Here is a 14,724-nt window from a genome sequence, read left to right as displayed (position 1 = left end):
TAGCTTTCCTAATTCCGTCCTCTGCTCTAATGAAACACATTAATAACATCTGTGCACACTAAAACGTCTTTTGTTTCATATACGAGTCAAGAATTGTTCGTCTCTTCGTTTCATTTCCTATTTTATCCAACGACAATATTACTAACCAAATACTTAATTACTTAAGGTATATTATACTTAGTTACATTTTTGTTTTTGATATGATTGTTATAATTTTTAAATGAAAAAATATTTTATTTTTATTAAGTATCATGTTTAATCATTAACTTCGTAGCGTTGTATCCCTGATTTTTTTTCCACGAATTATTGGCAACTTATCGCAAGAATTGGCGTAAGCACCTAGTTTTTACGAAAGATTATCATGTTTAATGTGCACAGAAAACTTGATCTGTGTTACTACGTGTTTAAATAAATAAAGACGAATATAACTTTATGCATATAATCAAAATATGTAATGTAAGGTAAACATTGTTATTATTATTTTATTTCTTGTAATGAATCAACGAGATAAAACTAATTTTAATAAAATAACATTGAATAAGGAACTTAATACATATAAAACTTAAAATCTAAGTCTAAAAATATATAAAACTAATCTTAAAATAAATAATTAAAAACTATCCCCCTGCGGCATGGTGCCGTAGATGCTGGCAGCATTTCCTCGTTGTATCGCAATACTTATTCTCTGTGCGAGGAAGCTGCCAGCTCTACGATCACCGGTAGCGTCTTCTATTTTTTTGGCTAATTCCTTAAATAGTGTAGATGCATTCGGACCCCACGGGCCAAGGGTCTCGACGCCAAAAGGTACGAAATCGTATTCGGGGCCGAGACCCCTATATTTGATCTTTTTTAATTTTTCGGCCGCCTCTGCCGCCGCGCCGGGTTTTGCAGTTGTGCCGTGGAGATGAGACGGGGCTAGAGTGTCTACACATGTGGCGTCCCACACCAGCACCCGTCCCATCTTCCACGGAATTAGTGACATTCCGTCCGGTCTCTTACCATCGTCTCTTACAATACCAGCTGGCTCAAGAAGAGCTGGCACGTTCACGCTGGCAAGAGACCGGCGGAGAATATCGTTAAGCGCGGCGTGTCTAGAGAAGCGGCCGGCGCTCCTTTGGCAGGAGAGCCCGTGGTGTCCGAGGGCGTCGACATCAGTGCCGCAGGGGCACCTATGTGGAGCACAGACCCGGACGCCGAGTCGCAGGCAGGTTGCAACGCGCAGAGTGTGCGGTTCGGTTTTTATGCATATTAAGATAGATTTTCCATATTTTTTAAATTTCAATATTGAAAAACTACGAAAAATTCAAAATGTTATCTCTATACCTAGAAATTTATTAGAGGGTAGTTATCGGGTTCGTCGAGTGTGTACGATTGAGTAACCTATATAATTATGTAAAGCAACTGAATCGCTGTGATTTAGTACATTATTGAAATAAATATTTCAAGAGACAAACAAATTCGAATAAAAAATCGATTATGTAAATTTGCATAAGACTCCAAAAACAGATATAGTACGTGTCATCCACGATGACGCGCAGATTTGTGAAATGTAATCTTTAATAACATGACATTACGATTTAAGGCACGCATTTTCGTGAATGAGATGGTCTATATATGTCTATGAAGAAAGATTACTTATTTACTACAAGTGATCAGATTAATAATTACACAAACATAATTATATACCCACGCCCAGTATCAATAATATTTATTAATGGATGAATGGTCACGAATATAAATGACATAATTAATGAAAGGTCAATTATTTCCCAAACTCAGTGAACGTTAATTTACCTTGTCTTTAGGCGTATCAGGCTAATTATTTATTTTTCCATTATCTTTATTATGACCAAAATATTTTTGCTACCAGTATATGTAGTACACTTGAGGACTGATTTGATCAACAGCCTGAATAATTTAAAAGTATTAAATTATAATTTATCATCTATTAATGCAGTCATTATTTTCATATTTAACATGGAATAATGATACAAGTAACCCTGGATCAGTGTCAATAACACAAAGAATGAATATTTAATAATATTTTTTAAGAAAAATAAAACCGACAGGGACACCGGTGAAAGAACGATTATTGTTGATTGTAGATTTCAGATTTGCCCTATGGTTGACTGGTAAGATACCCGCAATAGGGTATTCGACTGTATTTAAGATAAATTATTTCCCCCATGCATGAAATAAAGCACCAGATAATTATTAAAAAAACTAAATAGGATAGAAATATAAAAATGTGCCTTGAAACCTAACTGCTTGGCAAAGAGAACAAATTGCCAACGTGAACTATGCATCATTGAAGAGTTCCATTCTGTTCATCATCAGCAGTTCCACTTCATCAAATGTCACTTCTACAAATGTAAATACTTGATTTGTTAATGAAAATACTAAAATCACTATATATATGCCTTTAACATTTGAGGAGTTCCCTCGATTCCTCATGGGCCCCATCGTCAGAACTCGAACTTGACAAAAATTTGTCTTGAAAATCGAATTTGCTTAATAAACACAGCGAAGAGGACAAATCGCCAAACGTGTACTATGCGTCGTTGAAGAGTATCATTATGATCATCATCAGCAGTTCCACTTCATCAAATGTCACTTTTTTAAATGCAAATGCTTGATTTTAACAGAAAATACAAAAATCAGTATATGTATGCCTTTGACATTTGAAGTGTTCCCTCGATTCGTCATGGATCCCTCATCAGAACTGAGTTTTGACAAAAACTAAACCAATCTGTATACATACAAATTCAAACAAAAAAGTAATTTTCAAAATCGGTTCAGTAATGTCGGAGTTATGGAGTAACAAACATTAAAAAAAAAAAAACAAAAAAAAAACATAACCGAATTGATAACCTCCTCTTTTGAAATTTTGAAGTCGGCTAAAAATTCGAGTGAATTTACTTAGAATCTCTAAGCCTTGGCAAAGTTAGACCAGCGGCCCAATTCCTACAATGCTTATAAGATGTCACAGCGATACATCACTGACGTGTCAGTGTTAACATTGACGTTCTTGGTTGAAAAAATATCACTATTGAAAGTGACAGATGTCAAGTAATCAAGAAGTCAAGTGGTTCAGTAGACCCCGGTCACAGGATTGTATGTTAAACTCGTCGAAGCATCTTTCTAAGCTATTTCTGGATTTGATAATTTCGTTCGATTAAAATTTAATAGGTGGTACTTATATATTTAATAGGGTAATATTACCCCAACAAACCAATGACACTTATAACTTCTATAAGCCATTTGAAATGATTAAGTACGAGTAGCTACAGTAGTAATATAACCAGTGAAGAAACCCGAAACTTTTGTTATAATTGATTGTAGTCTGATATTAGATGAACAGTATAATTAATCACTAGAACGTTAATTGCAAACCAAACTAGTTTTGAAACTGTGTATTGAATCAAGTGATCCTTAAAATAAATAAGTAATTATAAATAAATATTTGGGGACAATCTTACACACTTACTTTTGGACCCGGGTACGTCCTTAAACTACGTCCAAAAGAGTCCATCTCGCTTGTGTGGTAGGGCACAGCACAGCGGATGTCATTCCAGATCTAGAGCAGAGCCCAACTGGGGAAGTACATCCACCTTACAGAAAACCGCAGCCAAATAACATTAGACCCTACTCATAGTGTCGTGTTCCTGCCGGTGAGTAAGGTTGCCAGAGCTCAACGATGGGAGGGGGGGTTAGGGTCGGCAATGCGCATGTAACTCCTCTGGAGTTGCAGGCGTACATAGGCTACGGAGACTGCTCACCATCAGGCGGGCCGTATGCTTGTTTGCCACCGACGTAGTATAAAAAAAACACAGATCGACCTACCCCCAAACTAATCATAGCTTGTACTATGGGTATTAGGCGACGATATACATACTAAGAATACATATAGAAAACACCCACGGGTGTTTTGAGTCACGACTCAGTAACAAATATCACACAAATGAATGCCCTTCCCGGGATGCCAACCCAGGACCATCGGCTTCATAGACAGGAGAATGTAGCAAATTTTTTTTTTTTTAACATTAGTAAATAAATTGGGTTGGTCTCGGACCGTCTAGAACACAAAATAACTAGTGTAATATTTGGCCTATATCCCTTTTAGTCTACATCGCAAACTATCTAGAACACAAAACGACTACAATTATTTAGACCTTTATTTATCTACGTATCGTCGATTTACCTTTACGTTAGCGATGTCGACGGAGCCCCGCTACCGCGGGGCTTCTATTTCTGTGCGGTTTGGCCTTCGGCCATTAAAAGATAACTAACTAACCTAACCTACCTATAAGTGGTCATTTTGTGTTCTAGACCGTTTGCGATGTAGACTAAAAGGGATATAGGCAAAATATTACACTAGTAATTTTGCGTTCTAGACGGTCCGAGACCAAAGCCGTGTATGGATAAGCTTCAAAACCATCGTCTATCTAATTGGATTCTAATAAAACCATTTCAATCATTCGACAACAGCAACTCGGGTAAGATACAAGCAATCCAATTTCCACAACAACGTACAAAACCAACACTATCACTGGTAAAATATTCCAAACTATCGCGCGAGCACAATCTATTTACACAAAATAATCACATTAGTTGTTCAAACATTTGTCGGGATTTGGACAAATATACAAATATTGTGGCTCTCAACGGATAGATATTTGATAATGGGGAGATTTGCTATAGTGAAGTTCAATTGCTTCAAACTGGAGGAATATAAGTATGATAAGTAGGACAATAATCAGATAGTAGCTGTCGTTTTAAGTGGTAGAACGAACTTTATCAAAATTCTTATTTGAGATATTTAAAAGTTTGGCAAATAATATAGATTCAAATTTCAACAAGTTTACTATTAAATGCAATATAGCAGGACAGAAGCTTACAATTGAATTTGAATCTGTTCTTTTTAATATCAAAAACTTCCACGGACATGAATTGCTTTAAAAGGTTAAGGATGCCACATTTTCTACAAGACTACATCATATCTCCCTGCAGTATTCAACATTTAGCTTTAACTGAGCGCCGTTTACTGTACTGGAGCGACAAAACGTTAAGTCATTACGTTTAACGATTCACAATTTGGAGAATTCTCGAGGATTCCCGTCGGCACTCAGCCGAGAAAATAATCAATCTAGCGTTATAACACGGGTTTACCGATCACGTTGTCAAATGATCATCATTTTCTTTTATGATGGAGTTTTACGAGAAGGTGATACTGTGAAAATGTATGAGGTGTTCCATCGACCACTATATTACCTAGGTTCTATTGATAGTTTTGAGAACGGTCCAGTTGGAGATCAAGCAATGAAGAATAGGCATAAATTTTTTGATAAGATACCTATTTACATAGGTATGATTCATCATCTATATTTTGAGGGGTATTTTAATATTTGTTATTCGGTTGTCATTTTTTGTATTTTCTATCAATGATGGTTGGCTAATGCCAACCATAATTGGATGTTGGCGGCCGATCGTAAAGTCAGGCAGATCATGATATTCCTAGGCATATCGTGAAACGTGAAAATATTTGTCTCGTTCCCTGAGTCGACTGATTGAAGCAACCTAACGAATCTATCCCACCTATCTATTGGTGTAATGTGACTACCGTCAAAAAATTACACAGGAACATTACGATCTGCCGAATCTTACGATCGACCGCCGGCATAGATATTGTATGCCGGGCATAGTTCCAATTTTTAACAAATTTCATACAACATTCAAGTTTTCATTGGTTTTTTTTTCTTTTAACGCCCACTTTTGTGATACTCGTAGTTAACTCTTTGTATAATTGACTTAGAGTTGTTTTTGTACTACAATAGAGGCTTTCCGAACTAGGGTGACATTCAATACACAACAGCTGAGCAGCAGCTGTACGAGTATTACTATTACCGCGGCAGCGGAGCCGTAAGCGATGTTACTGATTTATTTCTGATGAAATGCGTTCGTTGCTGCATTATTGCGGCGGTTAGAACGTTGAATCCGTCACTTGTTTTTTTCAAGGACATTGACAGTGGCAGTGACCGCATCAACGTCGCAGCAATGATATCGCAACAGTAATAGGTACTGCAGTTGCCATCCCAACGTCGAAGTTGTGTGGTTACTAACAATTCATTTCCGACGTTTCGACGCACCATGTTTACAATGGCCTTGTTTGCGGATGACTGCCACATGCGCCGAAATGTCGGATATAAAAAAATACATCCGCGATAGACCCACTAAACTTATGATTTAATATCTATTTTAAAACATTCTTTAGAATTTGCTTTTTGAAGAGATCTGGATCGTATTTACAGTATTTATCGAACACGAAGGCGGAAAAGTACGGTGACGGGTGTAACTGACGAAAAACATGACTAACCTTGACTTTCATTGAAGAATCCAAGCACCATGATGACTATGACTACGAGCCCAATCTCGAGCCTGTAGCTGACGCGCCAGACCGGCATTTCCAACGTCCCCCACATAGCACCCATGGCTCAACTCATCCTCCATTTGTTGTGTCCCGCTTCGATGCCGTGCCTGTCGCGTTTTGGGTGCATTCTCTGGAACAAAACAGGTACACGTGAACACTGTTGCATAAGCAACTGCAATAAATATTGTGGGTCCATCTTAAATAAATATACGTACATACGGACCAGGTAGGTACAAATCAGTTTTATTTTTGTAATTTCGTATAGAGCTTAAAGTAAAATCATCTTTAATTATGCCATACAGACTGCTCCTGCCCGCGCGCCCCCGACCGGCGCGTTTAGACAGGCGCGCCCTCGACCGGCCTGAGTACGATTTTCTTTAGTCTTGAAAAAATATGGCAAAATAACCAAAAAAATTGGATATTTTTACATAAATTCCTCGCAATCGAAGTGAAAAGCGTGTATAACTCAGGCATAAATGTTCATTTTTATCCTCGACTACATTGGTTGTCTCGCTGCGCTCGGACTAATAATTTGCCTCCGGAAAAATGAATCTCTTTATGCCCTTGTTGGACAATCTACTATTTATTTTTTATCTTAAATATATTAAATTTGATTATTTTAATAGCCGCTTAAAATATTTTCACAGAATTTTCAATCGTGTCTGAATGCCGGATAGGTCTGTGCCTTCAATGCTACGCTACATAGTTCAAATTTCTATTAAAAATATTTATGTTAACTGTTAAATATGTATATTTGGCAGACTTCCCGAACAGATCAATGATTCATGAACTCAAGTTTATTTGAATAAATACAAGGGGTAAACAGAATTATTCATCGCTTTCCTTAAAAAAAAGCTTAAGTTAAATGGCTCAAGCCAAGTTAAACGAAAAATAAACTCGCTAAAATTTTTAAGGATGCCCTCAGTATGCACGAATCATTTCACAGAATTATTTCTGGAAAGGTTTCACCCTCCCGTGCCCATGGTATCCACCAAAAACTTCTCAATTAGTGAGTTTACCGCTTACAAAGAAAGTTAAGAAACTTCCTCAGGCCATTAAAGCGTCTTTTTGAATCACCCGAGAGTAGCCGCCTAACGTGCAACTTTTAATGTCTTAGAGTGAACATTTTCTTTGTGTTGATGCCACGGCTGGGTGAGCGAATAAAAAACAGGCGTACTCGTATAAGCAGGCCCAGCGGCGTCCGATATATTTTTGCTAAGCCATTCTGAACCAAATTCCGCATATCCATGAAAATGTGGTAGCAAATCCTTGTAAATCCAATCGTGGCAAAATCATGGCTATTTCGTTTATTATCATTTATTCAATTCAAAGCGGTGGTGGTCGAGTAGATCGGGCATCTGACTTTCAATCCGAAGGTTGCGAGTTTAAATCTTGTCTCGTACTCGTAATTTATCACTAGCTTTCCCGTGAAGGAACTATCGTAGGTGGCAACGTGAGGAAACCAGCATAGTGCGAAGAAATTCAAAGGTCAGTGTGGCGACTATAGCTCAAACCGTCCTACGAATGAGAGGAGGCCTGTGTCCAGCAGTGGGAAGAATATAGGCTGAATTATTATTATTATTATTTTACTTTGTTTTTCTCTCCTAAATGGAGGTGATATTACTTCCATAATCGCGGGCTTTTGGCCAAACGATGATGGAATTTAAGATCCTACTGTTCTAAAGATAGGAATTTACGTACTAATCTACAAGTGTTCATGATCACTGCTTTTTGTAGAAGTATGTATGTAAGTGGGTGTACTTCAAGAGTTTTTAGACTAGTGTGCAGAGTGCGGGGAATTACGCCTGTGGACGAAATTACAATCGGAACAGTTTTAACTGTGCTTACTTTCCATTGGTTTTTGATTTCTATGGTCAAATCGGTGTATTTGCTGATTTTCTCGGTATGAGTGGACACAAGATTATGCGTATTGGGGACCGCTATGTCAATAAGATATACAATTTTTGCAGCTTTATCGTGTAGTGTAATGTCCGGTCTGTTGTAATGAACTGTTTTGTCGGTTATAATAGTTCTGTCCCAATACAGTTTGTGTTCAGTCGTTTCTAATACTGTTTCCGGAGTATATTTGTAATAAGGTGTCCTGTTATTTATGAGTTGGTGCTTAACTGCGAGGTATTGATGGATGATGGCTGCTACTTGGTCGTGTCGGTGTTTGTAGTCGGTTTGTGTAATAGAACGACATGCTCCGGTTATGTGCTGGATGGTCTCTGAGGCGGCGTGGCAGCATCGGCATGAATCTGTAGATAGGTTTTGGTCGCGGATAATGTGTTTTCTATAGTTCCTAGTGTCTATGATTTGGTCCTGAATGGCTATCATAAACCCTTCAGTCTCGGGAAATAGCTCACCTTTTTTAAGCCATTATTATTATTATTATCAATTACCATAAAATAATGCATTCCGTTAAAATATTTTTATGAGCAGCTCGCATTACGCAATTTTCAACAAAAATATATTATAGTTAAGATACATATACGATAGATAGTATACGCAAGTGGGAAGGTATTAACGGCAAAATCCCAAAATTATGACCCTGAAAGAGGCACTTAAGTGTATTTCCATTCCGAAGTTATTCACACCCACATATTCATACTCGTACATACACACATACCTTCACATAAACATTTTCACTTACATACAACTTACTGAGACCTTTTTAACTCTTTGTACTTAGGTAATTAGTCATGTAATAAATAAAAAACTTATGTATAATTTAGAAGCTTTAATAATAATATATTCTTTTAAAATAAGAACCGCACCATTTCGATACTTATCTGAGATTCCCACGTTACAGGCTGAGCCTAGTGTGGGGATTATTGTACTGCTTCTTTTGTAATGCCAAATTCATGAAATAAATATATTTTTATCCTTGTATTCTTATATAAGCAGAAAAGCGAATTTATTAGATAAGTGTCCGACTCGCACTTGGCCGGTTTTTTTATTAATCATATCACTAATTCATACGAACCAAGTATAGGCATAAATGAGTTTTACTTTTAAAATGCTGACGTTTATAATTTAACAACAAGTACTAAAATTCTTTACAGATGTAAAATTCTCTGAGTGTCAGAGATAAAATATCATTAAATAAAACGATCATTAAAATATCCTTAGAGATGTAAAGGGTCTCCAATAATTGAATTCTTACATAAATAATTAAAATACATGAATGTAATAAGGTATCACACGAATTTTTAGGAGTAGTATCTCTATTTTTCACCGTTTTCAGTTCCTTGAATAGACTAATGATTATTATTTACAAAACTTAACATGCCTGTGGTATTAAATTCTCAATAATAAGTAGTACTCTGATGAATTTTCTTATTTGATGTTTTTCTGGTAATAACGCTTTTATATTGTAATTGCGTGAGAATCATGTTGCGATTTCAATTCTGCTTAAAGCTCGTTGAAATTAATAAGACTGTTTTAATAGCCTGTTTCGGAAAAAAGGTAGGCAAAAAAATGTCAACGCGTTTCTTTTTAAGTATATTTACGAGTATGCGAACAGAATCATTTTTCGTTTAAATAGAAAAAAAATAGTTTTATAGCTTATTTTATTATAATATTGAACTGTTTAATTCATGTTTTGTAATCGTAGTCCGAGTACTACTCGTAAGGAAATTGTCCAACTAAATCCTTAAAAAAACAACAAATATTATAGGACATTATTACACAAATTGACTAAGTCCCACAGTAAGCTCAATAAGGCTTGTGTTGAGGGTACTTAGACAACGATATAATATATAATATATAAATATTTATATATTTATAAATACTTAAATACATAGAAAATACCCATGACTCAGGAACAAATATCCATGCTCATCACACGAATAAATGCCCTTACCAGGATTTGAACCCGGGACCGGGCTCCCGGGGGCTTCGTAGGCAGGGTCACTACCCACCAAGTTTGGTCTAGGCCAAACCGCTCGTTAAAAGATCCTAATAAAGCAAAACTGCTGAACATGCATGACAACTAGTATTAAGAAAGTTATTTACGAGGGTTTTAAAGTGTGCCAGAAGTTAAAAAACAATTCAGTGCACAGACTCTAGAGAAATTATTTCCTAACTTAAGCTTCCTGTCAGTATCTCAGTCGGAACTTAGCACACTTTATTTTATTGCTCACTAGTTTCAAACTTACAGTCTTGGTTATATGGAGCACGGATTATGCAACTTCTGCTAACGGAATCTTTGACGTCAAGCCAAGAAGTGTATATTAACCCAGTTGATTTTATGAAATAAGAACAAACACTTTAAGTTGGCCCCAAATAAAAATAAAAAATCATAATGAATAATAATTGAACGGATGACCGGGAGTATTTTATAAATAATATAAAACGATAATGTAAACACGCATAGTTTATGAGATTTAACTACATAATTATTTTTATTTTTATTGTAAAAGTGTTTATTAGACAAACATCATCAAGATAACTAAACTGATAGGAAAATTTAAGAAATTGATCGGTGCTTTTTTTAAATCGTTCAGTTAACAAACTCTAATGATCAATTTAGAAATACGATATTTAACCAAATTATTGACTTCATTTGGAATACGGGTAAGCCGATCGGCTGGAATACTCGGCGCCGTTGGGACGACCACAGGCACCACGGTATAATTATTGTGATAGGGATAATTTTAATTGGAGCATCATTCGCCCCATTAACATCTAAGTGGCATCATTTAAAGCTAGCCAGATACATCCGCTTCCCGTTTTATTGCGTAAGTAATATCTCACCGACATTTATTGATTATCTATTTTAATTGCTTAGTGAAAAGTAGATACTGTGTACTTATTTATTTTTATCACAACTAGCTTGAGTCGACAATAAGCAAGGCTGACTGTATGACTGTTAATACTCTCGTCCAGTTACACCAACCACATTTGACAGACTGACCAATATTACTCAGCAGTGAACGATGAAATTTCCCATATATTAAAATTTTGCAAACGGTGTTTAACGGTGACACGGTTTGGTGCAACCGACCCTCAGTTCTATCCTCTCTTTGGAGAATCCCAGGAAGAGGGTATTAAAATAAGGTCATTCAATAAAAAAATCCTTACTCGCCCGGGCAAAACTAATTTACCCTAGGACGAATATGTAATGTACCATCAGCCGCAAAAGTGCACGTTGACTTTATCAATGAAGTCATTCATAATTTCTCCATGAAATTTCTCAGCTCACTGTTCATCATCCAAGAACATTTTACGATGTCGATGTTCTATATATACCACATGAGTAGGTACATAATTCTGCAAAAACCTACTGGAATTTACTCATTCGCACGTCTACCATTTCACATACGTCTTCATACTAAGAGAAAAATCGTCCCCCGGGCTGGCTAACATATTATGCAAAGGAACTTTTTGCGGCGTGTTTCTGGAGTAACACCTTTTTGTGGAGTTACTTTTGGGAAGGTAAGAGTATTATTCCCTAATACATCATTTTAATTCCGGGTCCTGCACCTCATACCAAGATGATTGTGTTTGGAATGGGCAATTTCATCGGTGTGCGTACACACTGTTCCACCATGTATCCATGCCCTAACGTACGCAACTTTAATTTTGAGTGGCATTAACGTGAGACACTTCATTCGGTTCTTGTCTGATTTAATTTTATGTCTTTTAATTATTTATATAAGAATTCAGGCCTTGGAGACCCTCTACATCTCTAAGGATAATTTAATATATATTTTTTTTATATTTTATCTGTGACACTTTGAGACTTATACATCTCTAAAGAATTTTAGTATTTGTTGGTTTTATTTTTTTATCATAATTTTTTTGTCTAATTTGACATTTAGAGACAGTATACATCTCTAATAAAGTATATATTATTTCATTGATTCCATATTTGTAATTGTCGAAGTGAGAATTGTTGTTGCTGAAGTGTCGGATACCCTGGCCCGGACACGGGCCGTTCTAGCGAGAGTCATCCTTAAGGCAAACTTTTCCGAGCATATTGTAGAAAGTAATTTCCCCTCACACAGTAATAAATGAAATATGCCACTTCAAAACGAAAAACCATTAAATTAGTTTCTAAATAATGCATACACTCGGCTTGACCTGAGATTAGTTCATTAACCGCAGCACGTGAGGTTAGGTTAGACACAGAATTTCTACAAAACTAAATTCCGTATTCACCTGCGAGGTCCCTAAAAATTCAAGTCCCAATGGTAAGCCGTGACGCACACAATTTTTCACGGGACCCATGCAAATGTAAACTTTTACATACGAATACGTGGATTTGCATTGTAAGTGGATTCTCAGTTCTCCGTACATAGCTGCGTGACGAGGTAATCAGAAATGAAGTATTTTAAGCAGAATATCACAAACGATCCGCGTGGAGGCGTACCTGTAGACGTGAGCGACGGTATTATTATTTTGTATTAATTTAAACCCTATGTTTGGAGGAGGGCTAGAGGGCTTTGAAATTAATTAATACTTCAAAACAAATCTTTTATACTGTGTGACCTTTGTGGGTCCGAAAGCGGAATCTCTTCCCTAATGATTTTGTTTCAGACTGTTCAGCAAAAAGTCTATGATTTTATCGTTACGCAGAGTACTTACAGAATAAGTAATAGTATTAAAGAAGTTTTAATCAGTTATAAAATTACTTGGCATTATTTCAATTTGTGTAATATTGTGATTTTTTTTCCTCGAAAATCACATATATTATACACTAGGCTCTGCTATGAACTTTTAGAATGAACTGTATCTACAACATTAAAACTTTCCTGTTTTAAACCCATTATTAAAAGGTAATTTTTAACGGAACAGTCCCGATAGTCACATAAATCTTATCGACATTATGCCAATAGGTACATCAGTTTTTCGCGAACAAGACTCGTGTAACATGTGTCGAACGTTGAAATAAAGATAATCGAGATTGATTTGCGAAAACCCCTGAAAAACTCAATTCTTCAATATTAACTTAATAATTATAAGTAAGCCAAGCACAAAACGAAAAAATAAAGCAGTGTCAATTAAATCTAAAAAGAAATTACGGACAATAAAGGAGCATTACAGCTATCTGAATCCATTTGGGCTAAGGCGCTAGCTCCAAACGGCTCCTAAAACGGGAGACTCCAAGCCTTTTCCCGGGAATTTATTCATGATGTATCCCCCTAAATCCCCGGAAAATATTTTTTCTGTGATGGACATGGACGAAGGCGATTCGCGAACCCTCTTTTGTGCTGCCGATATTTACACCGAATCGTTCGCATACATTATTCATAGGATTGTTATGCATTTTGTATTCAAATATTGGTTCGACATGCACCTGTTTTAGGTCTGAAAGGGTTGTAGTAGAACTTTTAGAGATAATAATTCTATTTAGTTTTTTTTTTAATACTGGCCGCATATTTTAAAAATAGATGTATTTATTTATAAAACAGTTAATGAATTACTTCATTATCCTCTTCTCTGGCTTGAAGATTACAAGACAGGCTCGTGCTTAGCTCTGGTTTTGAGTTTGCAGTAAAGCAATTGCGTCGTGCAAGTGAACTTGCCCCAGGCGGATGTCTGACTAGAATTGTGTTCTGATATATTCCCGTTATAGGACTGGATTCTGTACCTTCATACAATAGTAATTTATACAATCGTGATATAATAGAGAGATTTTCGGTTGAGTACCGTGTTTAGGCAACGAAGCTTGCTAAGTTACCTAAGTAAGGTAAGAGATTTTATTAGATTATTTTTAGATTTTAATGAATTTTGCAACATAAGTGTATTTTTTTAGCCGCTATTTAGTTTAGAATTAATATAAAAATTATAAATATATTCATATATTAATTAATATATGAATTAATATATTTTTAGGGTGGGTTAACTAACTATAAGTAAAAAAAATTAACAGTAAAATCAACGTGTGGCACAGCAATCGATAGTTTCATTATGTTATGCCAACAAACGTTTTGGTTGCTTAGAACTTTTATTGATAAGTGAATAATTTTGGAAATAATGGCTCCGAAAGTCAAAAATATTGTGATGCGATAAAGTGTGTGTGCAAACATATGAAAATTAATCAGAAAATAGGTATACATTAATAAATACTTCCCATGTACATACTTGATCGGTGGAGCCATTAAAGAGTTTTTCAAAATAAACTTATATTCGTATTAAAACGGCATAAGTGCCGCGAACATAAGCATTTTTGCTTGTAAGGCTTTATGTGATGTATATGAAGGTACGGAACCCTTCATTATGTATTGGCCCGACACTGGGCCGGCACCACTGACAAAATTGCTTTGCTTGACTATTGCTATACCTGGGAC

General features: G+C 36.1%; 1 protein-coding gene across 1 annotated transcript in view; it reads right to left on the bottom strand.

Moving 5' to 3' along the window:
* Window positions 1-14,724, bottom strand: part of LOC133516415 (zwei Ig domain protein zig-8-like) — a 177,656-nt gene that overhangs the window by 48,181 nt on the left and 114,751 nt on the right. Inside the window, exon 2 of the mRNA XM_061849341.1 lies at window positions 6,374-6,557. Within this exon, the coding sequence (XP_061705325.1) occupies window positions 6,374-6,488 (115 nt within the window). The 5' untranslated portion in view covers window positions 6,489-6,557. The remainder of the gene's footprint in view (window positions 1-6,373; window positions 6,558-14,724) is intronic.

This window comes from Cydia pomonella, chromosome 3 (genome assembly GCF_033807575.1).
Source record: "Cydia pomonella isolate Wapato2018A chromosome 3, ilCydPomo1, whole genome shotgun sequence".
NCBI lineage: Eukaryota > Metazoa > Arthropoda > Insecta > Lepidoptera > Tortricidae > Cydia > Cydia pomonella.
This window is presented reverse-complemented; position numbering and strand designations above follow the sequence as displayed.